Source organism: Lutjanus erythropterus, chromosome 22 (genome assembly GCF_056507025.1).
Source record: "Lutjanus erythropterus isolate fLutEry1 chromosome 22, fLutEry1.hap2, whole genome shotgun sequence".
Classification (NCBI taxonomy): domain Eukaryota; kingdom Metazoa; phylum Chordata; class Actinopteri; order Lutjaniformes; family Lutjanidae; genus Lutjanus; species Lutjanus erythropterus.
In genome coordinates, this window is record NC_139338.1 from 14018937 (window position 1) to 14044670 (window position 25734).

General features: G+C 42.8%; 1 protein-coding gene across 5 annotated transcripts in view; it reads left to right on the plus strand.

Annotated features, from left to right (window-relative positions):
- Window positions 1-25734, plus strand: part of foxp2 (forkhead box P2) — a 128743-nt gene that overhangs the window by 62116 nt on the left and 40893 nt on the right. For all 5 annotated transcript variants that reach the window (XM_084710513.1, XM_084710516.1, XM_084710514.1 and 2 more), the window contains 4 exons: window positions 6645-6734; window positions 20199-20336; window positions 22253-22342; window positions 25122-25308. In XM_084710513.1, coding sequence (XP_084566639.1) covers window positions 6645-6734; window positions 20199-20336; window positions 22253-22342; window positions 25122-25308 — 505 coding nt within the window. The remainder of the gene's footprint in view (window positions 1-6644; window positions 6735-20198; window positions 20337-22252; window positions 22343-25121; window positions 25309-25734) is intronic.

A 25734-nucleotide genomic window follows, 5' to 3' on the forward strand; every position in this document is an offset into this window, starting at 1 on the left:
CAAGGTTGTCGTCCACAGAGGGCACAATGACCTGTAGAGTATGACACGCTCACTTGCGTTCCCAAGCAAGACCTGCTAATTTTTTTGGGTCCAGCTGGGAGCCAACTTTTCCAGTTGCAAATCAATTTAATATTTGATGGAAATGCTCCAAACAATTCAAAATTAGGTGCTTGAACAAGAACAGCGCTGATTTCATGTTGGTGGAAAAGGCCTGTTGTTCTTTCCTCTTCTAGCAACACCAGCCTTTTTTTTAGGTTAAATAGACACACGCTATATTGTCAGTTGTGTGACTGAACTTCTGTTTCCTCAATGCCACCCAACTGCATCCATTCTCCAGTTCACGCACAAAAACTGTTTATGGTTTCCGCTGTTAGTGACAATGCTCCCTGGTCACACTTTGCTTGTTTTCACAAACTCGGGGCCCCACTTTTGCATTCAGACATTGTGTGGGACATCTTATCCTCCTCGTCTTCTCTTCTCATTTGTCTATCCTCTCCAGCCAGCCCCTCCAAATCCGTATCCATCCATCCATCTGCCCTGAATCCACTTATATAAGAAGATAGGGTGTAAATATTTTGGTGTGGAGTGTCAGCGCGTATCTCCCCCGCCAGCGGGCCGGCAGCCTCAGTCCAATCAGCCATGTTTGTTTGTTCAGCTTAAACTGTTTGTGCCTTGTTTTCCATGACGTGTGACTCTCTCTGGCTTGATAAAGTGTCACACTTTTTCTTTTTTGCCTCTCTTTTTTTCCTCTTCCCCCTCCTTCTGTGTCTGTGTTTCTTGGAAGCAAAGATAGATAAGCCTGGTGGTGTGGTGCTGTGTGTGTGTGTGTGTGTGTGTGTGTGTGTGTGTGTGTGTGGGAGTTGTCAAAGCTGTCAGCATGACTGGAGTTGTTCTGGCCGACAGCCTAGTGTTGAACAGCAGCCCTTTTACTCCCTACAACAAACACACACATGCATATACACACAAAACATCTGTTCTGCACACCACAGTGTGACAGGGTTATTGTGATGCGAGCCATTTCTGATTGATCAACAATATTCAAAACTGGGGCTTTTCCATTGTCACTTTTGGCCGTGCAGAGTAAAATTGTGCTATGCCGATTTGCATTTCTACCTACCAAGTAAAATTCTGTGATTTCAAACTTTGCCAACATGTTGTCCCAGTGTTTCCACCGCTTCTTGGAGATGTAGTCTTGTTTTTTAACCACTTTGCAGCAGCATCATTTTATAAAGTACAGGATTTATCATGCAGAGGACGTTGAATCAGTGTTACAAAAATACCATAGAATACCTGTTATTTTGTAGTGTTTTAACAATGTTGCAGCACAGCTGTGACGTTGCAGGACATAATGTGTTTCTAGGGTTACCACTTTTAATGCGCCGAGCTGTGCGTAGTCGCAGGCGGACCAACCTGTGATGACCTCCCCTTCTCTCCCTCGAACAAGCGTGTAACCAGACTCAAATTTATGTCTGTGCAGACGGGCAGAGGGAGAGGTGTTTTTAAAAGTCTCTATGTGTTCAGCTGTCAGTGGTTTTGTCAATTCTGATTGAATGCCTGTGGTCTGAAGTTTAGTTTTTCTTCTGTCTCTGTTTTAACTTTAACATATCTGCTATATTTTACTGTTTCTCGTTCGCTTTCAGCAGGTCAAGTTGCTGCTGATGAAAACCCAAAAGTCCCTGATTTTGCTGCTTCATCTTAAAAGCCTCTAAATAACAAACTAATGTGTAACTTTTATTGTGAAGAATTACTGCTGCTTGACTCAAGCTAAGCTTGTCGTCATTTATAACACACCTTAAGGCATGTAGACCTGGAGATGCAAGCCCCTTCCGTTCTGGACTGACGCATCGAGGCAAACTGAGTCGATCGAAACCAGCACATGTGCGTAGAGGAGGGGCACGTGTTTACAGCTACTTTCTGGAACATGCTGTAGTGGCTACATTGCCATGAAGATGTACCTGTTGAGGGCAGCGTATTTCACACCTGTGTCATCATTCCAATATCTGCCGTACCTGCTAATAACAACAACCCCCATCGTGACCCAAGCCAGGAAGTGATCTGCACTGTCCAAACACAATGTCACAGCCCCTCAGATATATCCAATTCCAATGTCATGGCTGCATATCGTGCAGTCTCCAGGTGGATTTGAAAGAGTGACATTCATACTGGATGGCTTATTTCTCTACTCCCCCCCCCCCCCCCTCCTCTCCACCACACACAATAAGCAATCTGGAGATTTGTAATGCTTTGGCCCAGTATTGCAGGGCCTGCTAATGTATTTCATGCTTGTTTAAGATCTTTGCATGCTCCTTACAAAGGTGCATTGTGATAGGTGTTCCTTATTACCCCATTCTGTATGGAGTCTAAACACTGGGGCTGGGGGAGAGTGGAGGATAGTGGGAGGGAAAGGAGGGGATGAATGGATAGCTTTTTTTTTTCCTCTCTCATCCCCTCTCTGTCAGTCACTCTCTTCTCACTCTCCTTTTCTCCCCTCTCCAGCGATCTCTGCATGCCTATTAATGTAGCAGAGGAATGCCTGTGTAAACATTCTTGTTTCTCAGTCCGTTTCGCATAATAGTTGCCTGTATCGCCTTTCCCCTGACCTCACTATCTGAAACCAATTACACCAGATCCATTTGGGCTGAATCTTATTTTCATAAGGATCCCCATGTCGCGGTCTCGGTCGCTCTGTGTGTTATTTTCCCTCCTCTTGTTTTTTTCCTCTTTTCCAACCTCAGTGATGGATATCAACATCAAATATGCCTCTGAGTGCCTTGTTATTTATATAGCAGGGTCTGGCTCTTTTTTTTTTTCTCCCTCCGTCTGGCTCGCGCTCTCATTCTAAAGAATGTGTCACATTGTGCTGTTTATACAATGTGTGCATTAATAGACTGGGGATGTCATTTTTTCTTGCATAGCAACCCAGGTTAAATAGACGGTGCAGCCCGCACTCGTCTGTGTTTTTGTCCGCTCCAGCAGCTCTTCAGCAAACTTTTGATGACTTTCCTTGGCATTTTGTGCTTTTTTGTGCTTCGAGATGGGCTTCAGCTTGCCATCTCTGTGGAGTGGGAAGTGGGTGGCACAAATTGGTGCTTTTTACTGTAATGGCTGAATACTCAGAGCCAGCAAAAGCGAGGGGACAGGACTTTTTTTTTGCCCCCCCTCTCCCTTACCTTCCACACACTGTCTCTCAGAAAAATGGCTAACCCCTCTTCCACGGAAGAGGTGACAGACAGTTTCAGGCACGACAAACCACTCTGGAAAAGTTTGGCCGGTGTTGATAGGGGTCTGTGTTATGTTTGCAGAAGCACTCTTTATGCAGTCTGAGCAGACTTCTCTTCTAATAAGCTGAGTGTAGTTGATCTCTCTGCGTCACCTCTCATACCTGCACCTCCCGCCATATTTACCTGGCGTGGATATTGGAAGTGCCATTAAAAACATCTCTTTCTTTGTCCTCTTGACCGTATGTAATATATCGAGTGGCTCTCTTGACTTTGGATATAACACAGCGAGTCATTATTGATTCACACATGGATAAACATTTCCTCCTGACAGCTATGTTGGGTCGCGCTCATCAGGCAGCCTTCCCTCTAACTACTGTGTGCAGGACTCAATAAACCTTATAATTACTTTGATTCGCCAATCATGGTGAGATTAATTAGGCCTCTTGTTTTAATTAGCAAAGTGATTGGCCGCATTCAAGGAATTTGTTTTGTCTTTTGCCTTCAGTAAAAGGAAGTGTTTGATTTCCCGTCCATTTTGAGAAAGTCTACAGGATACAGAGCTGCATGTGCTGTGCTGATGTTTACTTAGTGTGTGCTAGAGGCAACTTTTTGTCGGTGTGTGTGTTCTGGAGCTCAACTTTTTCAGCCAAGGAACCCTTACAAGATAGAAAATATACCAGGAACCCCCCTCGTGTGCCCCTCTTAAGACACAATTAAAGGGTGACGTGTGCTTGACTAGTAGGAGGAAGATTTATATATTGATTTGCACCTGACAGATACTGTATTTTGGGGGCCTATGCCAATACTAATATCAGGGAGTTTTAAAAAAATTCTGAAAATGATATATAAGCCAATATTCTTTATAAAGAATGAAGAATTCAAACATGAATACACATTTTTTTGCAGTGAAAGTCCAAAGTGGGTGGATATTTAGTAGTTTAACCAACTTTCTTGTCCAAAATGACATCAGGACACTGAAACATAAGCATTCACATGTATTTTTTATAATTTTAAATAACTATAAATAAAAAAACACACACAAATAGAGTAAAACATATGTAAAACCCGAATTATGAAAAGGATCAAATATATGCAGACCCTGCCTATAAAGCTAATGAATAAAAACAATCTGCATTATATTGTGTTACAAAATAAAAGTTTTCATGCAGGCATTTCAAACAGCATATGCCATACTGACATAGATCTATCTATCTAGAACTATTTTAGATGTAGAAATTTTAAATATTATTTCTGAACTGTTGCCTGTTGCAAAAATAAAATTTAGAAACTTTTTTTTAATGTCATGATCATTTAAAGGCAGATACTATTTGCACCTGCAGGGACAAGCACCCAGGTGTCCATAGCCCATAATGCTATTTGCACACAGGGTGTAAACAGCCTATGTGGCTATGTCCACCCAGGTAAACTAGCTCCTCTGGCTACTTACCCCTGTGTGTATTTAGCCTAGTATGTTATTTTGTCACAGTTAGCTACCTAATATTCCCTCAGATCGAAATGGATCAGATTTTGAAACAAAAAAAAGTGATGTGGCAGACTATTAAAAGCGCCAGTAAAAGCTGCAAAGCGTGTGGTGAGGAACCACAACCATAATGGCATAATTAGCCAATTTTGTCTCCTCTATTTGTCATTTTATGTGTTTTTTCTCACTTATTTGGGAGGGTGGTCCTCTGAATTGTTTTAACAATCAGAAGTGGGTCTTAAGTTACAAAAGGTTGAGAACCTCTCTTCTAGAGAACGGCAATGGCTCAGCTTGCAGATGTCACATTACACACACACACACACACACACACACATAAAGTGGTGGCGACTATCCCTCTTACCAAGGAGACGGATCAATGCAGTTAGGACCCAGTGCCAGTGTAATGTGTTTGTTTACTTTGGTTCAGAAAGCCTGGCTCCTCCTGAGCACCCAGACAGACAGCAGACCCCCTCCCAGCACCACCACCCCCCCCCCCTCAGCTCTGTCTTTTCATAATTGATCAGGGGGGTGGCTGTGTTCCCTGAGGGGTTAAGACATGGCAACTTTTTTTTTTTTTTTATTCTCCTCCCTCTCATTTTTTTTTACTGCCTCTCTCTCTCCCGTCTTCTCCTCTTGTTTGCTCAGGATCTCAATGTACTAGTTCAAACATTGTTCCCACCAGCTGGCAGAGCTGCGCCATATGCACGCCCTGTCAAGGCAGCTGTTGTCATGGATACTGGCAAGCACCAGAAAATAAAATGAGCACCCCTGATTCCTGAGGAAGTGTCACTCTCCATCTTTTTTTTTTTGGTATTATTTCTTGCTTCTCCTCCTACTCGTCCTCTTCTTTTTTCATCAAAAAAGAAACACCTGTGAAGTTGTTGTGTTGTGTTGTGTGTGTGCATATTTTTTTTTCCTCTCTCCCACTTGATGCTCATGGGCCTGAAGAATACAAAGTATACGGCGGCTGTGTGGAGCAGCGGCAGCAGTAGTAGCAGCTGTGCACAATGTTCTTTTCTGCCAGACTCTTTCATCCATCTGCTCTTGAAGAATCGGAGTGAAGCTGCTAGCCCAGCTGCCACCGTACCTGTGAAGCTGGAGCTCGGCTCGTCACACACACATTTGGGCGGGGAGGGGGATCTGTAATCCCATCAAACCCTAGAGAAATAAATTACGCCACTTCCTCAGCCTCTCTGATTCTTATCGTCTCCGTGTCTGGCAAACACATCAAAAGGTGTTGATGGCAAATTTTACAACTTACAAATATGATTTTTCTAAATTTTCATGCTGTGTGTAAACAGCCATGAATTAATTTCATCACTCAGGCATGAAAAGGTCTCTCTTTCTCTATCTGTCTGTCCATTTTTCCATCTATCACGTGTCCTCTTCTCATAAGCAACCCGTAATGCATAGTGTAAAACCTGTGCTGCTAGTTAATTCACTCTAAATGTAATCTGATGTTGATTTTGTCAACTTTAATTACAGCTCCCAGGGACACTTCACATGGTGCTGCCTCTACTTCAAATTGATATTATGAATATGCAAATGCGGTGGTAATTTGCCGAGAGAAGTGGGTATTTCAGTTGAGCACACACTAGACAGGTCAATTCTACTGACGCTCTGCCTTTTTTTTTTTTTTTTTTTCCAGCCGCACCACCCCCTCCAACCCTCTTCTTCAGGGGTGCTCTAGACAAACTGTATTTATCCTTGATCACAGCTCTGTGGATTGTTACTAAAACCAACGTAGTGTTAACCACGTCAGAATGTGTTGCAGTAAAATACTAGCTGATATTCGACAGGGGTTTTTTGAGTCCCTGAAATTTTGAGTTATATCTGCTGTCAGCTGCGGGAAATCTAATAGTTTATTTTCACAGTCTCTTCTCCTCGTCCTCTCTTTTTTTTTCTCACACACGCCTTTTGTCTTGTGCCCCTTTTCTTCCCAGGCCCTACAAGCAGCGAGGCAATTACTCTTGCAGCAGCCAGGCAGTGGCCTGAAATCTCCAAAGAGCCAGGACAAGCAGCGTCCACTGCAGGTAAAGCAGCTCCCCGTCTAATCTCTTAAGTCCATCCATAATACATGCTCCTCCGAAAAGAAGATTTCCTCTGTTCCACAAGTGTGTTTGATTTGCCAACGCAATCCTCCGACCTGCCATTGGAATCCTAAAGCCGGACGAGCAAGTCCCCAGGAGGCTAAGCGTTACACGGACACAAGAAAAACACAACAGAGACAGATCTCAGAGAGCAAGGTTTCATCTATAGGTCTCAATGAGGGGTGTTCCTGGTGACTAATTTCCCTGTTGATTAAACAGAAATTTTAATTTAGACTAGTTGACTAGTGTGAATAGTGAATAAACATCCTATAAATTCTTCCCAATGATGTCCCCCTTTATTTTGTTGACTAAAAGCTTTAATTATGAAGCAGCAAAATGAGGAAATGTTGGCTTTTCATCAGCAGTAAATTAACACAACTCCTATCGGCTGAAAGTGAACATGAAACGGTAAAATATAGCAGATGTCTTAAAGCGCAAAAAGCAGGGCAGGAGACAAACTAAACTTCAAACAATAGAGATTCTGTTAGAAGCGACAAAAGCACCTGAGAGCAGAAAGACAAACTTGTGTACTGGAAAGGGGAAAAGAGTCCACCTCTTATTTTTAGTGGGTTTAGTCACGTTTAAATACCTACATATATGCACTAGTTTGCAAAGTGTGGCCAGCAGTGATGCCATCAGCAGCCAGCTCTCCTTGCAGCTTAACGTCTACATGCCTGTGCTGAATGTGGTTACACTTTGCACTGGTCAAGTGGCCAGTTAATTCTGACGCAGCTAAAATGCAACGTTCCGATTTTCTAGAGCAAAACCTGACAAACCGCACTGATTTCATGAGATGTCATCTTTGTTCCACCGGTGGTGGGCAGCTGCAAACATCTTAGAGACAACAATTAACTATTATATCTATAATTAAATATTTAGATATAATTCTAACAGGTGTTACACCACATTTGGTGAGATGTCACATTAACACCAGAACTGGTCAGTGACGGGGCATCATAGTCGATGGGATACCTCATCATTGGCAAGACAGTTGGCAGAGAATTAAAATGGAAAGATGTGCAAGTTTACAAATTGATATTTGTATGTGGATGGATTATCAATTTGCACTGCATTGCCAAAAAGAAATGTAACACAGGGGCTCATGTTGATCAGAGTTGTGATTAAAGGCTTGGTTGAGTGGCAGAAGGTATTCAGATTTCAAATTAAGAAGGGGAATTGTGTAAAGTAATTGCACACATCCCTATTTTCAACTATAGTTTATTTGTTAGGGAGGCTTTTAACACCATTTGATGCATATATTGCTGTTTATGTAATGGTCGAATGGTAGGATGACAACTTCTTTGACCTGTATGCTTTGCTGCACCAAACCCATTGTGTTGTTGACACAGGAAGATCCAGAGGTTAGTTATTATTTGAAAGACACATCAGCTAGACTAGTGGGTTACACAGACAGCTAATTTTAACTGCCTGTCATTCCCACTCTTCAACGCTAATTTGCCTTATTGACTCATGGAGCTGTCTATTTCTGTTGTCAGTGATTTGGAAAAGGTCACACATATGCACAGCAACACCAAATTCACACACACATACACATATGTACATATTAACACATTGACTGCGATTTTCTTTCTTCCTGGTGCTAAGATTTTTCTCACACTCTTTCCATTCTGCTCATTTAAGTCAACAAGACAGTTAGTTAGGTTTTTCCTGCCTCAAATTATGTAAGGCCCCTTGACATCTGCTCCGTGTTTTTATTATTAGTATTTTTTTTTCTTATTTAATTTATTTTTAGCCGTTTGAAATTGAAGTGTGGGAGTTTGTGCCCTCCACTCGGCTAATAAGTACTATCAAGGAGCAGTGGTTTACCTCATTAGGGGCTCTGTGCATTTCATTAATGTCAGGGAAATTGGCGTTAACCTCACCCGTTGATATTTTCACAGAGTCTAACAATGGCGACACCTTCAATTGGAGTCACACCCCTGTGTACCTAATTACGTACTGGCGCAGAGATAAGGTTGGCAAAGACTCAGTCATGATTTTGCATTTAAATAATTCGACTCAACCTCATCAAGAGCATTAATATTATCAGTAAATTCACACACAATGGCATCTGAATTATAAACATATTCTTAAAGGGTGTTTTTATTTATTTAGCTGCAGTGGAAGAAAGAAAATCTTCTTGTAGCTTCTTGTTGGGTTCCATTGTACTTCTTTTATTTGGAGTTCTGTATGCCGAAGCGAATGGATTCAAACAAATGGGATCCTGATCTACAAATGCCTGCATAGTCACCAAGTACATGGCAGGAAGAACAATATTGAACCAGGGCAGTGTGGGTGCACGATAACCGTCAGCCCATGTCCAAGCCCCTTCCTCTAATAACACCAGCAGATGGTAAATATTGAATATTTACATTTGCTTACTCCATCCTTGCCTCGCATTGGCGATATGAATCAATATGAATCAGAAGGGCCTGCCGATTGGGCGTTTCCTCAGCTCCTGACTAATCCATCTGTTGATCCAGCTTTTATTAACACACCTCACCTCTTTGTTTCAAAAAGTCCGCTGATACACACTAACACAAACAGGGCCTCAGTGCATGCTGCTTCGAGATTATTTCTACACTCTGAGAAATGAGGGTCCCAAAAGGGTTCTTCTTGAAAAGTTGAGGTTCTACCCAAAACCATTTGCTTCTGAGGAACCCTTTTTGAAGAAACAGTTCATCAAGGATTTTTTTGTATGGCTAAGAGTTCCATTAAGAACTCCTTTCATGCAAAGAACTCTATGTGGAAGAAAGAGTTCTTCAAGGACTATTGAAGTCTTGGTAGAACCTCCTGTGTGGGATCTAGATGAAACCGTTGTAATATAAACAGGCATCTGGTAGAACGCCCAACTGGAACCAGAAATAGCCTGTTTTCCTTGGGCAGTGGGCGCGTCATATTCTACAGGTCATTGCGCTTTGTGCAACACCCTTTGTTGATGATGATCCTTGATTACAGTGGTTCCAAGTGGGAACAAGCTGGTTCTCAAGATAGTTCCAATGTTCCAAGAATCTTGAATGGAACTGGTTCGAGTACTAGAGCTTATTTGGCGAAAAAAAAAAACAGAGAGAGAGGTCTGGGTTAAAAGAAGGGTTCTCTTTTAGAACTTCCCATCTTGGAATCTTGGTGGACCCTTTCACAGATGATTCTAAGTATACCCCTTTATGTTGGGTTCTAGGTAGAACTCTGACAGGGTTCAAAGTGGAATCTTAATAAAAAGGTTCAACCAGGAACCAAAATGGGTTCCCTTTTGGGGACAAGCCAAAGAACTCTTTACGGTTCTAGTTAGCATCTTTATTTCTAGACGTGTACAGTGGGAATGTGCAGCTGTGTGCCCTTGAATTCACTCATTCCAAATGACATTTTAGCTGTAATACTCCTTTGTGCAAATATCAGTATGAAGCAGCAGTAGAAACTCTTACTTGATTAAAAAGCCTTGTTTTGCTGTTCGTATTGTTCTATTCAGTCCCTCTTATCAGTGCCAGATTGTTTTTATTCTTGTCTTGAGGGAGTTTACCCAATAAAGCCGCATTATTTACCTGGATTATGAGGCCACAATGGGTGCTATAGTGCAGTATTTTGTTAGCTTCATGAACTGATAAGCGTCAGTGGCAGTCGAGCTGCATGTTTTCCACCAGAGGAATCACACAGATTGATCCCCTTGTATGATTAGCGTAGTAGAAAGTAGGGAAAAGGATTAATATAAGCATGACATCCTGCTTATGGTAGAGATACTGATAAATCCTCTGCCAGTCTTTTTTCCTCTTGTTCTCCCATCTTTGGTATTTAAGAGCGGGAAATGATCCATAGATCATGGCATGTAAATTATTTAGTACACAAGCATCTAAGTGCCTCAGCTTGCAGTTTTAATTACGCGTATTAGCGGCTAAAGGCTCTCGCCTGACTAATTCTATCCGCTCGCTCATCGCTGCTTCTCAGTAGTTGATGATGCGGAGGCAGGCAGCTCTGGCATTCGCATGCACATACACACACATTAAAAAAAAAACAGTCCCACAAACACACATACAAACACACACACAAGCTGCTTCTCCACATTTGCGTAATGTGACAGGTCTATTATTACACAGTAAGCCCACGGGAGCACTCAATAAACACCTATTTCTCCCTGTAAATCCCCCCAGCCTCCGCCATGCTGCTTACACGGCTCTCCCAAGGCACACAAACACCCTCTCGTCTCTGCTCCGTTCTCCTCTGCTCCTCTCTCCTCCTCTCTGTGGCAATATCCCCCCTCTGAAAGGCTTTTATACACTGACATTTGGAATACAAATAAAGAAACGCGGACAAGGAGAGGCGGAGAGGATTACAGTGGCCTACGAATCTGACAGTTGTTTCGCTCTCGCGCGCACGTACATAATGCATCCACACACAGCCTGCACTCATACACAAACACAAGCACAGTGACAGTTACTTAAAGCGTTGCCAGAAGTGACTTTGTGCAAGTCTTGTTTGTTAGTGGCTCTATTGATCATTATTGATAAAGACCAGGGCAGAGCTGGGCTTAAAGCAGCTTAACACATGCTGGTTGAGCATGTTTTTGTGCTCCATATTTTGAGGAATGACTCGAGATTCACCAGAAATCCCACAAAATCCCCTGTAACCAGTGCCAGATATTTAGGTGGCTCCAAACATGTTGCTGTAATGCTCCCATTGTGACACACTCACCACCTTTATGCGTCTGGGGGAGACCACAGATATGACCTGGGTAAACTCTTACTGAGTTTATGGTCCTGTTTAGCGTAAAACAGATGATAAAGCACACACAAAGAATGCGCAGGGCTCACAAATCCTAGATCAAACTGTCAAACTAGACAGTATTATCAAATATTAATCAAGATTCTGTGGCTGTATTGCCTATTTTTTGCTTAAAATGTTTTCAGAAACATAATTTCGTGTACTGTTTAGTTGTAATACGAGAACGATTGCAACCAGGCAGCCGTCACTGTGTTTCTGGTTTTCAGTGGAACCTCCCAAAACTTAAATAAAACTGTAAACTATGCTGGGCTGATCAAATGTGGAACAAGATTCTCTTACTACATTGCCAATTTCTCGCCTAATATGTTTTTAGAAACATAATTAAGTGTGCTGCTTAGCAGTAATATGAGAAAGATTGCAACCAGGTGGTTGACATTGTGTGTCCAGTTTCGAGCAGAGCCTCCCAAAACTTAGATCAAACTGTAGGACTAGGCAGTGCTGATCAAATATGGATTAAGATTCTCTTAATACATTGCCTGTACGTCGCTTATAATGCTTTCAGAAACATATTTCAGTACTCTGTTTAGCTGTAATATGAGAAACATTGCAACCAGTCAGGCTACCATTATTTCCTGCTGGATGGACGAAACAAAACCAAGCAATGCCCAAGTTGCAGTACGTCACTCACCAGCTCCACACTTTAAGTGCAAAAAAACAACGTGGCAGCCCTCATTATGCCAAATTTGAGGCCTCATGGTGGCTCTGTCCACTAATTATTCTACCGTCTGAGGGTGGCACATATAAAACAGCTTGTGTTACCCCCTAACTCTGCCTCATGACTGTGGCGGATGGAGGCGCGACAGTGTGAGAGTTGCACCCTCCTCCCAATAGTTAACGTCTGAGGGTTCACCCACAGCAAGTGTTGCCACTGCTGCTCTGCCCCTTTCACACTATCAAGCTTTTTTTACAAGACTAATAACCTCAGTCCCATCTGTGCAATGCTCCGGTCTATGTATGAATGAAAATATTTAAGGTTTTATGGTTGGTTTATGGATAGGGAGAGATGTTGGTTTAGCTGTTTTCTGTAAACTCTCCAGCTTCTTTCCCAGCCCAGTCAGATGGGTTTTGGGCACTCGGCCATCCTTGGAAGTGTCGCACTTTTAAAGGTCACGTCCACACTTCTTTCACCACTGAGCCAATATCACCTCGATAGCAGCACTCATCTGCTTATTGGCTTTCATCCGGAACAGACACACATATAGAGATGCGGGGAAAAGGGCTGCGACGCTAGGCTCGAGTATAGGTTAGCTGACTCCAGCGTGCGTGGCTAAAGGATGGTAGTTCACATTTACATTTATGAATATATCTTTTCCCTGCATCCCCTCTGGTTGGATCTGAAAATAGAGAAAAATTATCACTACGAAGGGGGGAAAATATTATGTTATTCATGAGGAAAACTTCTGTTGACTCTGAGAGAGAGAAAGAGAAAAAAAAACGTCAGCACATTTTAAGTCAAACACCCTTGGTTACTGCTTTTGTAACCAGAAAACAAGATTTTTTTTTTCGCTCCCCATCTCCCACCCCACCTCTCTTTTTTTCCCCCCTGCATTTACAACACCTACAGGACAAGATTGCTAAATTGCGAGGACAGAGCAGGTTCATCATTGTGATGCAAAAGAAGTTGAAATGCAACCCCAAGGCGAGGTAGCTGAGTTTAGGAGGGGGATCAAGAGAAAGTGAGAGGGAGGGAAGGATAGCAAAAAAAAAAAGTAGCTCAGACCTTTGATGTAGCAGCAACAAATTTACCTTGTGACAGAAGATACATGGGTGCAATAAACGAGTTATACCAGCCCTTACACATGCAATCAGATGATTCTGGCCAGGGTGTTAATTGGATCCTAACCGGCAGATCTGATACGCCTGGGCCCCGGTGGTGAGGGGGAAAGCCTTTCCAAGTGATGAACTATAATTCACTGAGCTGCTTGAAGCACTTGTAATTTACTGTGTGTCACTGATGAAGAGGCTGATCCAGTGGAGGCCATATTACCTGCAACATCAGAGGGAAGTGTCTACCCCCCTCTCACACTCTCACTTTCTTTCTATTTCAGCACTCTTCCTCTCTCTGCACTTTTCTTTTTTTAATTCTCTCCCCACCTCTATCTGTCACTCCCATTTACTCTTGAAATATGTGCACCTGCGGGGAGGCATCAGTCGGGAGCGAATTGTGCCAGTTTAATGATAAAGGTGTGACAATTTGTACCGATAATGACACAAACAATGTGCGCAAGCAGTGTGACGTGCCTACAGTGGGTGTACACTACATCGGAGAGGCTTAATCAATGACTATCTGCATGTAGAGATAAATCAATATGGAAATTGTGCTAAGCCCGTCCCAATCTCCTCAAGGCTTTTTATTAGAGGCTCTTACATGATGGGTCTTTATGTTATGATAAATTGCACTTCCCATGCACTGCTGCCAAACTGCTATGGAAATTGATTTAGGAAAACATTCAGTAATCCACTTAGCTTCAGTCCTGACAATCTTGAGTATTGATCTCCCTAAGCTGAAAACACGACATGCGTTTGAGTGAGTGCAGCTCACATGCATTTGATTTTACACACATGTAGGGCTGCAACCAATGATTATTTTTACTGTTGATTACTCTGCTGATTTCTTTTTTTTTGGTGAAAATGGTGAAATATGTTGATCACTGTTTCCAGATTCCAAGATGACATCGTCAAATGTCTTGTTTTGTCCACAAGCCAAAGATATTCAGTTCACTGTCACTGAGGAGGAAAAGGAAAGAAACCAGAAAATATTCAAATTCAAGAAGCCACAATCAGAGATTTTTTTTTCTCTAAAAAACTGACTAATTAATGATTAATTTAACAAGTGACTAATTTGAGTTTTATAATGATAATAAATAAATAAAATCTTTGATAGCTGTCAAAGTTGTTGTATGAAATTACAGCTGTAGTTCCTTCTTGCATACATCTTCTTACATATTAACATATATACAGGTACTTACTTAAATGCAAAATAGGATAAAATACTAAACAAAATGAAATAAAAAAAAATCTGTACAGTTATTTACATGTATTCAGGAAATAATTGTGTTGCCATAGCTGTTGCCGTAACTAATCAATTAATCAATTAATTTTTGCAGCTCTACACACATCTTCTTCTTGCAGACCACACACTTGAACTTCAGAGTGAGGCACTCACCAAGCTGGCCGCCCTCTAGCCTTGGTGGTCCTCGAGTGGAGAGTCCCAGCTATCAATAATCGCGTGGCCATATTTGGCAGTAATTGGCTAGTAAATGAGCAGCGTCAGCTGAAAGGGAATTGAGAGGTCAGAAGTCCACAAGCTATGGGGGGGGGTCTTAGTTTGGGCCCTACACCCCCTGGGATGCTCTGGAGATGGAGATGAAATAGGGGACGGGGGTTGGCGGTGGAATTTCTCCCTTCGTGTTTTTTCTTTCCTCTCTTTTTTTCTGTATGTAAAAATGAAGCCAGTGGCTTAATTAGCAGTGACTCTCCCTGCCAAGGATCCACAGTAATTACCGACTAGGACCCTTCCATTTCTCATTGCATTTATCTTAGCAGCGTCTGTAGCGCAGCTCAGTCCCCTGTCCAGCACGACAACCTCTGTCGTTGATAACCGCCCCGTGTTCGTTGCCCCCACAATGTTTATGGCCGACATCTAATCACCCCCTCCCCTCCTGCTTATTACTGCTAAGTGAATTGTACGGAAGGAAATCGAATAAAAGGAATTCCTCCCTGCTGGACTTTAATTGTTTAAGTTTGAACTCTGATACAGCACTTATCTCCCGCTTTAGGTAATTTGAGTTCACTCATGAAAACTGTTGAGATAAAGCGCCACAAAGTGGACCTGGTGTACTAGAAGTGCATTTGTCGGTCAGTCCAGATAGTTTAGAGGCAGACAGCTGTGTTAACCAGCCAGCAGCATGCAGTGGAGATTCATGTGTTGTGCATTTAATGCCAGAATGCCCAGTTAAATCAAACATAACAAGAGACCTGGGTGCCAGCTTTGCCTGGAAGAGATACCTGAGCTCTCTGTGGAAGAGCTTGACCTTTTGCAATGCACTGAAGAGGCTGGTTACAGGCTGCGGGTGTGACAAGAGTGGTGTAATGATCTGCTTGTTCTGGTGAGGGCCCCACCAGTGTTTTCACATCAGGAGCCAATTTAAAGGTCCTTTGTTTTGCTCTCCAACTTTGAGGGCAAAGCACATGGCTTCAAAGTTCATGTCAATACAGCTCATCATTCTCTTTAAAGGAGAAATATGTAAGACCCTGGCATTCAAAAATGGGCAGTGTGGTCCAAATAGTGATTTGGAGCTCGAAACGATTAAATAGGTGTAATTCCTATTTAATATACACTCTATGGTTAAAGTGAGTTGTTTCCCCGAGCCCTATCTTTCCCAGACTTGAAGCTCTGGCAGGTTGCCTGCGGGCTGCAGGGACACTGAACAGGAGTGCAAGACGAGTGCTCTGGAAATACACACTCTGGAGTTTGGCAGACTATAAGACAGGCAGTCACTGAACTCAGACTCCATCAACATATTGTTCAATTTAACCGTTATAAATATCTACTCCTGCTAAAAGATCATTAATTATTTGTTATGACTCATAAACCAACACTTACTCATGTGCTGAACATTTGGCATTAATTTGGACTAAACGTGAAACAAGCAAACAATAACACAAGTTACAGGCCAGAATAGAAATAGCATTGTTTTCAGCGAGTGTATCAGCGTGGCATGTTTTCTTAATCTCTGATGACATGTCATTTATTACAGTAAACAGATTTCTCCATTAAGATGAGGGACATAAACAAATAAGGTTTCAAATGGCAAAGACAGTAAATAACAAACATGTTTCTGAGAAATATTTGCCAAGCAGGGGTTGCATTCAAATGACATTCAAATGAGTAATTTACAAACTACTCTTTTCCATCCAAATTTGCACTATTAAAAACAGGAGAAGCACCTTTTTTGTCATTAAGGTCCCCAGTGGCCACATCAGCTGCAGCTAATTTCAGACGATTTAATAAATCCTATTAATATTTTTTGTGCACCAATGTTGGAAATATATCCTATTGGATTACAGAGAAACAGCCCAATTGGATATCACGTCGCCTCTCTCTGAAAGAGAGTCTATCCACGGTGTGGGGATGTTTACGCCACTGCCATCGTCGAGTAAATGCTCATTAATTTTATCCCTTCGTGGCAAAATCATTTCTAGGAGAGGCAATTCAGCCTCCTGTTCCTTTCAATTCACCGCTCCCGTCAATCAAGCCCTCGTGCAGTATCCTGCAAAATGGAGGTGTTATATTCCTGCAATTATCATGTCATATACTCGAAAATGTAAATGAACGTGTGTGTAAAATTAAATTTATGGGTTGTCAGTGAAGAATAAGAACCAGGAGAGCAATTACTTATCTGCTTTCATCTTGGAGCCTCTGATACGTCAAGCAGAAAAGCATGCAGTTAAATGCTGGAATTAGCATTGTGCTGCACTTCACAATGGACGTGGGCCACTGCCTTTTCTCCCCTCTTCTTTCTTCCTGCTGCCTTTTCTCCCTTCTTCTTCCCCTCTTTTTGTTTGGAGCTGCAGTGAAATGAAGATGATTATCGCCTATTATGTCTCTAAAAAGCTAATGAAAGTGTAAAAGGAGCCTCACAATTTCATAACCTGGTTGTTTGCTGTTTTTTTTTTTGTTGAAGTCTTGTTTTGTTGCTGAAATCCTGCATTATTCATTTACAGGTATCTAAGTATGAATGCTTCTATTTCCCCACTTACACAACAAGGAAAGTGTTTGAAGTGCAATGTAGAATTTATGTTTAATTCCACTTTATATATGCATGCGCATACATTTGTGTTAAATCCTACATGTCTAAGCCTGCATCCCTTTTGTGAACCAAAACATCTTTGAGCCAGCATCCAATTAATAGTCTTAATGAGTGCATCACTCATGTTGTTTCTCAGCTGCACTCGTCCCATTGTCATGGCATCCAACACAAAACCAGGAGTGACTGCGGGGGTAATTACTTACCTAGCAAATGTACCTTTAAGGGTTAATAACATTGAAGGTGTAAGCAGAGCATTTGCATAATTACACACGGACTGTTTAATTTGCAACTTTTGACGGCTTTTGTTCGGCACCTCGCTTATTGTGAATGCATTTTCTTTTTGCACCCTTGCATAGAGGAGTCCGGAAAAGAAAAGAGATGTACCACAACATCCTCCTCCCTCCTCCCTCCCTCCTCCTCCACCTCTTCCTTCCACCTTAGATGGAGTCCCTTCTCTCTAAGACCCTAATGAACAATGGAGGCAGGATTTGTTTGAATATGAATATGAATGTGCAGCGGGGCCGGCTGGAAGTTGACCTTCAGCTGTGATTTTCAGTTCATCAGGATTAGTCAAGGCGGGCGATCAGGAGCCACTAATGCATAATGACTTCTAAAATGAAAAATGTGTAGTGACCATGCAAATGTCTCGGCTAATCAAAGAGGGGGGAAAACCTGGGGTGGGGGGTGGGCGTCGAGGAGAGGAGAGCTAAACAAGGACGTGTCAAGGCCTGACAGAGAGAGAAGGAGCGAGGGAGGAGAGACATGCATGGAAAGTAATCAAGGCAGCTTGATTAGCTGGCGATGAGTACAGGGATGTCTTATTGGCCCCTTGACACACCATATAGGCTAGCTACTGTCATGGCAGCTCCACGCCAGACACTGTCGCAATTAGCGTCCGTGAAGGTGTTACTACATGTTGATATTTTAATTGTGTTATAGTGGCATTAAGCTTGTCTGTCAAGAATCTTTGTTGACAAGATGCGGGTTCCAGCCTTAAAGCATGTACATTACACTACAGACATCAAGCTATCTCATGTCTAAGCTGATTACACTACATTGTAAAGGTCATAAGGAAGGAAGATTTCAGTCACTTCAGTCAGTCAAAGGAAGTATGTCAAGGTGAATTAATTGGTGAATTATCGTGTTTTTGCAGTGTTGGACACACAATAATTCATTAAAGTCGTGTTTACTGTACAAAATACCTACTAATGTTTGGCTTCTGTCTTCAGTGGGAAAGGATACAGTCGGCATTCATTCCCAGATCAAATGCTGTGGTCACGGGTATTTATCAGTAGTTTATGGAATCATGACACCCGGGTGGACACGCCAGTTTTCACCCTTTTTGCGCTAGAGCCAGTGAAGGCCTGTCACCTGTGTTCATAACTTAAATGACTTTTTCACCACTATTCCATCCGTATGTGCTGAGCGTCAATGAATAAAAAATAATTTTTCATAAATAAAAGTCCCCTCATATTTTCTTATCTAAAAGCTTTTATTATGAAAGCGGAAACTTAGCGCAGCTTCTATCCAGCTGAAAGTGATCATGAAACAGTCAAATAAAGCAAATACCTGAAAGTACAAATAGCGCACAGGAGAGAAACTTAAGTTCAAACCACAGAGATACAGTTAGAAGCTACAAAAGAGACAGAGCTGAACAGGCTGAGACTTTTACACACACAGGAGTTGAGTCTTGGCTTTCCAGTGACACATCAGTAAAAAACATAAGGGCTGCTCAACAGTCAATAGGAAATTACTCAATCACCTATTTTACAAGGTTTACTCGCATACACATGTTATTTGATTACTGTATTTATTTTTCTTAGGACTATTGAAGAGTAAACAAATTTAGCAAAGCAATGTCCTCCCTCTCTAAATTTTTCCATAGTCTCCATAATATGACTGTTAGTCCACACTCCCCAATTAAAGTGCATGCAATCAAAAACTGAAGAGAAACAGATCCCTTTTCCATTGATCTGCTGCTTCAGAAGTCATTTGTGCTGCTGTCTTAGAAGAATTTGGAGGAAATGCAGGATATGTGTCTTTGTTTTGTTTCGGTGAAGTACTTCTGCCGCTTTTGACAGCTCATATTTTAGTGATTATCACCTAAAAATGACACCCATTTCTCAAAATGGCACGTCAGCTTTTGGCTGCTTTCGTGAGAATGTAAAACTTGTTCACCGCAGAAGGTGTCTAGTCAAAAAAACTCCCTACTACATAAACATAAGTCTTTGTTTTTTCATATTTCCCTCCCATCCAACATTAAAAAGAAATGCTCAAGGTAAACGCACAACCTCCTAGCCACCACCTACCACATCTTGCTGATATGTCCACTTCCTCAGTGTGTTCTTAATCAACTTTACAGAGTTGTGCATTTTCACGCTGTTTCACAATAGCAGCACTGATAGGCACACGAAAGTGGGGGAGTTCAAGGGTCCTGCTAATTAAGGTCTACGTCTATTTAAATCTCCTACTTTTCCCAGAGGGGTGGAGGCAGAGCAAAATAAGATGAGCAACACAAAGGCACAGCACCCATCTGTCCTTCAGCATCTCCTCTAGGCTGCCAAGCGTCACGGCCATGGGAGGCCTGCTCTCCCTACCTCTCAGTCACCAATTACCACACTCCCAGTAGATCCATGCCAGTAGGCCTGACGCACGTCTCTAATGATCTATTTTTCCAACTTACCCCTTTTTTACTTGTCCATTTCACTCCTGTGCTTTCATTGCATACCTTTTTTCTCGCCCGCTCTCACTCTCCGTTGCACAGTCCTGTTCGTGGCTGCCTATTTCTTACTTTCTTTCCTCTTTCATCTTCCCTGTCCAGGTTCCAGTGTCAGTGGCCATGATGAGTCCCCAGGTGATCACGCCGCAACAGATGCAGCAGATCCTCCAGCAGCAGGTTCTTTCCCCCCAGCAGCTCCAGGCCCTGCTCCAGCAGCAGCAGGCTGTAATGCTGCAGCAGGTACACACACATTTACACTGAGAAGCATGTGCCCTTAGACAAACATATAGGCGCAAACACTCAAGCGCATGCAGACACACGCACGCCTAGATGCAAGCCGTGGCCCCTCAGCAGTAAGCTGGTATTCTGCAGATGCACACAAACGCATAGTGATCTAGAAGTATACATGTTTACCCACTGTGATGACCCTGCAGTCAAGTTATCAGGGAGATTCAATTCAGTTCCCTCTGTAAAATAAACTTATTTTAAGTTAGAAGTTATGGCGTCTCCTCTGTTTTGTCCAGCCTTGAGCCAGGTTGTGACAAATTGGGGGCTCGTCCAGGTATCTGAACCTGGGACCCGTCTACACCCATGTACTGACCAGGAGAGACATATTCACATCCATAAATCCAAGCGTAGGCCTTCATTTGCACATTATTTCTTCATTAAATCTATATTTAAACCTTTAAACACCCCCATTTGGCATTCCTTTCTGGCCTGTGTGCAGATACACACAAAGATATACCCCCACACAACCCTGAGTCACAGTCTGAGTGTTCCAGTGTATCACAGCCACCAGCCGCTCATGCCAACTCACCACAGCCCTGCGTCCTTGACACGCTTTACCAAGAGGAATCTGAAATTGACGCACTTGTTCGTGTCACCTCTAATTAACCGTCTCCGGTGTGTCGCCGGTTCAATTCCCTGACAAGCATCCATCAGGGACCGAGAGAGTAGGGCGCACTTGGGTTGAGCACCAGGAGCTGAATGATAGGTGATGGATGATGTAATATTTGGAATCAGCTCGAGAAAGCACACACTCGGCACAGTCTCGTGTCAAGAGTTGAAATGCATTTCTCATTCATAGATTTGATTAAGGGAAAGAGAATTGTTTAATTAAGAACGTCAGTCATTCTGATTATTCCTCTTCATTAAGAGTGCTCAGACTCTGTATTTGGTTTCAGTGCAGTGCCTTTGCACTGCCTTTTTCACAGCCACTAACGGCACATTTTACTTGTAGTTTACAGTTCTATAAAGATTATGTGGTCAGTCTTGACATAGCAGAGTTAATCATCTTGAATGGAATCTGTCATACAGAACATTAAGCATCTGTAATCCTAAATCGAAAAGAATCAAAACCTATCCTGTCAGCTTGGAGTGAAGTTAGTGATTTATGTTGATTAAGTGACTACAGCAAGACTTACAAAATATTTTGCAATTACTCCTAGGGCTCCCATTCATTTTTAATATTAGTGCCTGTGGATATTTCTATGGCAGTTAGCAGAGAACTTGACCATGCATTTCACTGGCTCCGTGAACCTCTCTTCCAGGCCAAAAAGCCATCTGAAGATTATATGAAATAAAACCGAAATCATTGTCTAAATAGCTGTCACGGTATGTGTGTTAAAGGAATCAGTTCAATGTAGCGGACCTGTTCCTGAGAGGGTTCGTTCTGTTTATTTCAGCCACGCCAAAGGAAGCCAGTGCACTCTGGCTGCCAAATGCGTAGTTAATATGATGAATTGTTGCCCCCTACAGAACTGCGGGACTATTAAAAGTCCATATGGAGAGGACTGTTAAAGACAGCAAGGATACGAATGCCAAGAGCAGTAGAAAACTTTATTTATAATGTGCAACAGTTCCTGCTTAACCAACATGTCGAGTACGGCTGGAGCGAGCAGGCAAAGATTAAGAAAAACTGAGGGCTTTTTGCAAGTAAATCCATCAGAATTAGCCGTTCATCCCCAAAATGGCATAAAATAAGAGTTCTATCATTTAGAACATCGTAAATGCATCAAATAGATCTTAGAGTAACCCTGCTTCTTAGCCTGTGATTACTACAGCATTATTTAGAGTTCTGTATGAGATGTGTGCTATGCAAACATGTGTTAACTCATTCTTGTCCTCTGCCCGTGTTCATGTGTGTGTCTGTACAGCAACACCTGCAGGAGTTTTATAAGAAACAACAGGAGCAGCTTCATCTGCAGCTTCTCCAGCAGCAACACCCCGGCAAGCAGGTTAAAGAGGTACGAATACCACATACACAGAATCATACATAAAAGGATGGTAAAGATTATTTGATGTATGAGGCACCTATTGATAATCAGTGCATTAGCTGTGAAATCTAAAGCTAATCTAAATATAATGATTGAACAAAATTAACTGGTTAATTTGTTATTAGTGATTAGACAAGCCTGCAAACACACACCACTACCAACTATACTTTTTTTTTTCCTGCTACCTTTACACACCCAGGCGCTGACTCCATTAATAAACTCATTCAAGTGATGTTTACACAGACTGTGCTTTCTCACTGATTTACGGAAAGGAGACCAGAGACAGAGGGTTCAGGGTCCAACTCGTTAATGAATTGTTTCTGTGGGCGCATAAACACACAAACATAGCACCACAGCTAAAGTTACAGCGTACGACGCTCATAAATCACGGTGACAGGCAGTCGGTGGACAGACATGGCTCGCTCTGGCTGTTTTAGAGGGGGAGATGAGCACGACAGCCTTAGCCACATTTGCGTAGCCGCGCTTGAGTGTCACACGGCGCTGAACCTTGAGAGGCAGTCGAGGGCCACATCCAGGCAATACTGTACGTGTGGAAGCCATTAAATTGATCAGAAAAAAAAGGTATCACATAAACACACACACTCTCGTCTGTCTTTCTCTGCGTTGCACCTCTCAGTGTCTCCTCAAGCAGCCCATTATGTTGCCCCTACAGGAAGCCGCCACTGACCTCCCGGCGGCTTTGTTTCTGTTTGGATTTGCGAATAGTTTTTCAGGGGCCCCTGCCATCAAATATGGAATAGAAATTGCTCCCTTATTTCTCTTGAGGCAGGGTGGGAGGAGGTGGGTGGAGGGGGGGCAAACTACCTCCCTCCATCACTCCATTATGCAGCCTGTTTTCCAGTGAGCGCATCACAAGTTTTACCCCCTCACCTCCCCGTCTTCCCACCTCCATGCTTTTCCAGGTCCACCATGACACAAACACACAGAAACACATGAGCATGACATGCTGTGTGCACATACACATTAATGTTCTGTCACATGTCTTTCATCTACTTGCCCAAACTCAGTTTTTACTTGCCCCCATACAAAGTGTTTTATTTGTTAGCGTTTATCAATTAACAGCAAAGATTAAAGTTAATTGTTATGTCAGATCTGCACTCCTGGAAATATAGTGCTAACTAGAACCATGATTGGTTCTCCAGCTTGTCCCCATTAGAGAGTCCTTTTTGGTTCCTGGTAGAACCTTTCATAGAGGTTCCTCTTGGAACCCTTTAAAGAGTTCTACCTAGAAACCAACATAAAGGGCTATACCTTGAACCATCTGTGAAAAGTTTCACCCATTGAGAGGTTCTACAGAGAACTCTTCGATGGTTTAATGGCTCCATCCAGAACCTTCTCTGGGGGTTCTATCCAGAACCTTTCCACCTCCTAAGGTGCTAACAAGAACCCAGCATGGGGGCTCTACCACAAACCCATTTATATTCCATGGTTTTATCTAGAACCCACTCAGGGGTTCTACTGAGAACCACTTTATATTCTAAGGATTTTATCTAGAAACACTCACAGGGTTCTACCAAGGACCCGTTGACAAAAGAGTTCATGGATTTCAACAGTCAACTCTTTGAATGAAAAGTGTTCTTAATGGTTCTGTGTAGACCCTCAGCCTTCCAGGAAGAACCCCTTTGGAACCCTTATTTCTACAAGTGCAGCAGCATCTATATAAAACATCAGAGAATAGTGAAAATGTACATCCAAAGTGTTATCTTTAAATATCTTATTTTGTCTAAAACCTAAAGATATTCAGTTTAATATAACAAATAGAAAAACTCCACCTTTCAGAGGTAGATAATTTATTTTTTGTTTTTTTCTTTACTGAGTTACTAGTTTTCTAGTATATGGAGAGGAGAGGAGGACAAAAACTGAAATTAGAAGCTTGACATTACAGACTAGAAAGATTGAATGTATTCCATCAAATCTAATAGTGTGCACTTAAAGCCAATTATTACCTGTGTTTTCTATGATTTGACAGAGGCATTTATGACAGTTGAGTGTGTTACAGCTCACATCTGAAGCTTTGTCTCTCCTTCTCGGACTTGTTTTGCTGCAGTTTGATGTTTTCCATTTTTGTTGTTGTTTTTGTTGTTGTTTTGCACAGGGGCTTACGCAATCGCCTGTCTGGCCCGGCGATAAACAACTCAGCGAGGCAGCGGGGAGAGCAGGGAGTGGGGTGGAAAGAGGGGGTGAAGTGCCGTGCATGTGTGCTTTGCACTTGTGTCTATGCATTCACACGCACGTGACGCCGTAAATCTCTCATTCTAGCCAGCTCCCTCTGGCCACATAAGCTGTAACAGACCATCAGTGAAGGCGAGACAATTAACTATCAGGGGTGGTGGTGGTGGAGGGATGGGGGGGATTATACCAGAGGCTTAGTATCATACACAATCACAAGCCACATACACTGACAGACTCGAGAGCTGGTATATCAGCGCTGCTTTGTGTCTGTTTGTGCGCGTGTGTGTGTGTGCGCTCGCAGACACGAACACACACAAAGAGAGGAGAAAGCACTATGGTACAGCCCAAAAAACAAGGAGGGAAGACTAAGTGAGCACAGAGCGTGCAGAGAGGCAGAAGAAGAAGAGGCAGAGAGGTGTAGCTAAGGTCACGGTCTCCACTCTCCCCCCTCTTTCTCTCAGTTGTTAATTCGTCTGTAATTTTCCCCCTCCTCTCCTCTCCTCTCTTGCTCCTCTCCTCTCCTCCTTCCTCCTCCTCCTCCTCCTCTTCTCTATAGCAACAGCAGCAGCAGCAGCAGCAGCAGCTGGCCGCCCAGCAGCTCGTCTTCCAGCAGCAGCTCCTGCAGATGCAGCAGCTCCAGCAGCAGCAGCACCTGCTCAACATGCAGCGGCAGGGCCTGCTCCCGCTGCCGGGGCCCGCACCCGGCCAAGCCGCCCTGCCCGGACAGACCCTGCCACCGCCAGGTAAGAACAGGAGGGGAGGAAGAGGAAGAGGGGGGGGAAATGTTAGTCTAGAGCACGTGACTCACAACAGTGGTGGTCACGTGCTTCCTGGGTTTCGCCTGCAAGGTGTAAAAGTGCTGCCTCTGGTGTCACTGTCAGATTTTCATGCCTGTCTTCTGTCTTTCCATCCTGGCCGTCTTTGTCTTTCTCATTGGTATGCACCTGTGTCCCCCCTGCGTTATCTCTAAGTATGTCTGTCTGTCTGCCTTTTCTCATTGGTATGCTCTTCTGCTCAACCACTTTGTCCCTAACTCTCCACATGATCGTTTTGTTTAGTCCTCTTGTCTGATTCTGCCTTTTTCTTTTGTCTACCTCTGTTTCTCCTCTCTCAGCTCTGCCTCTATGTTTGTGTTTGTTGTTTTTTCCATCTCTGTTTCTATTCCCCCG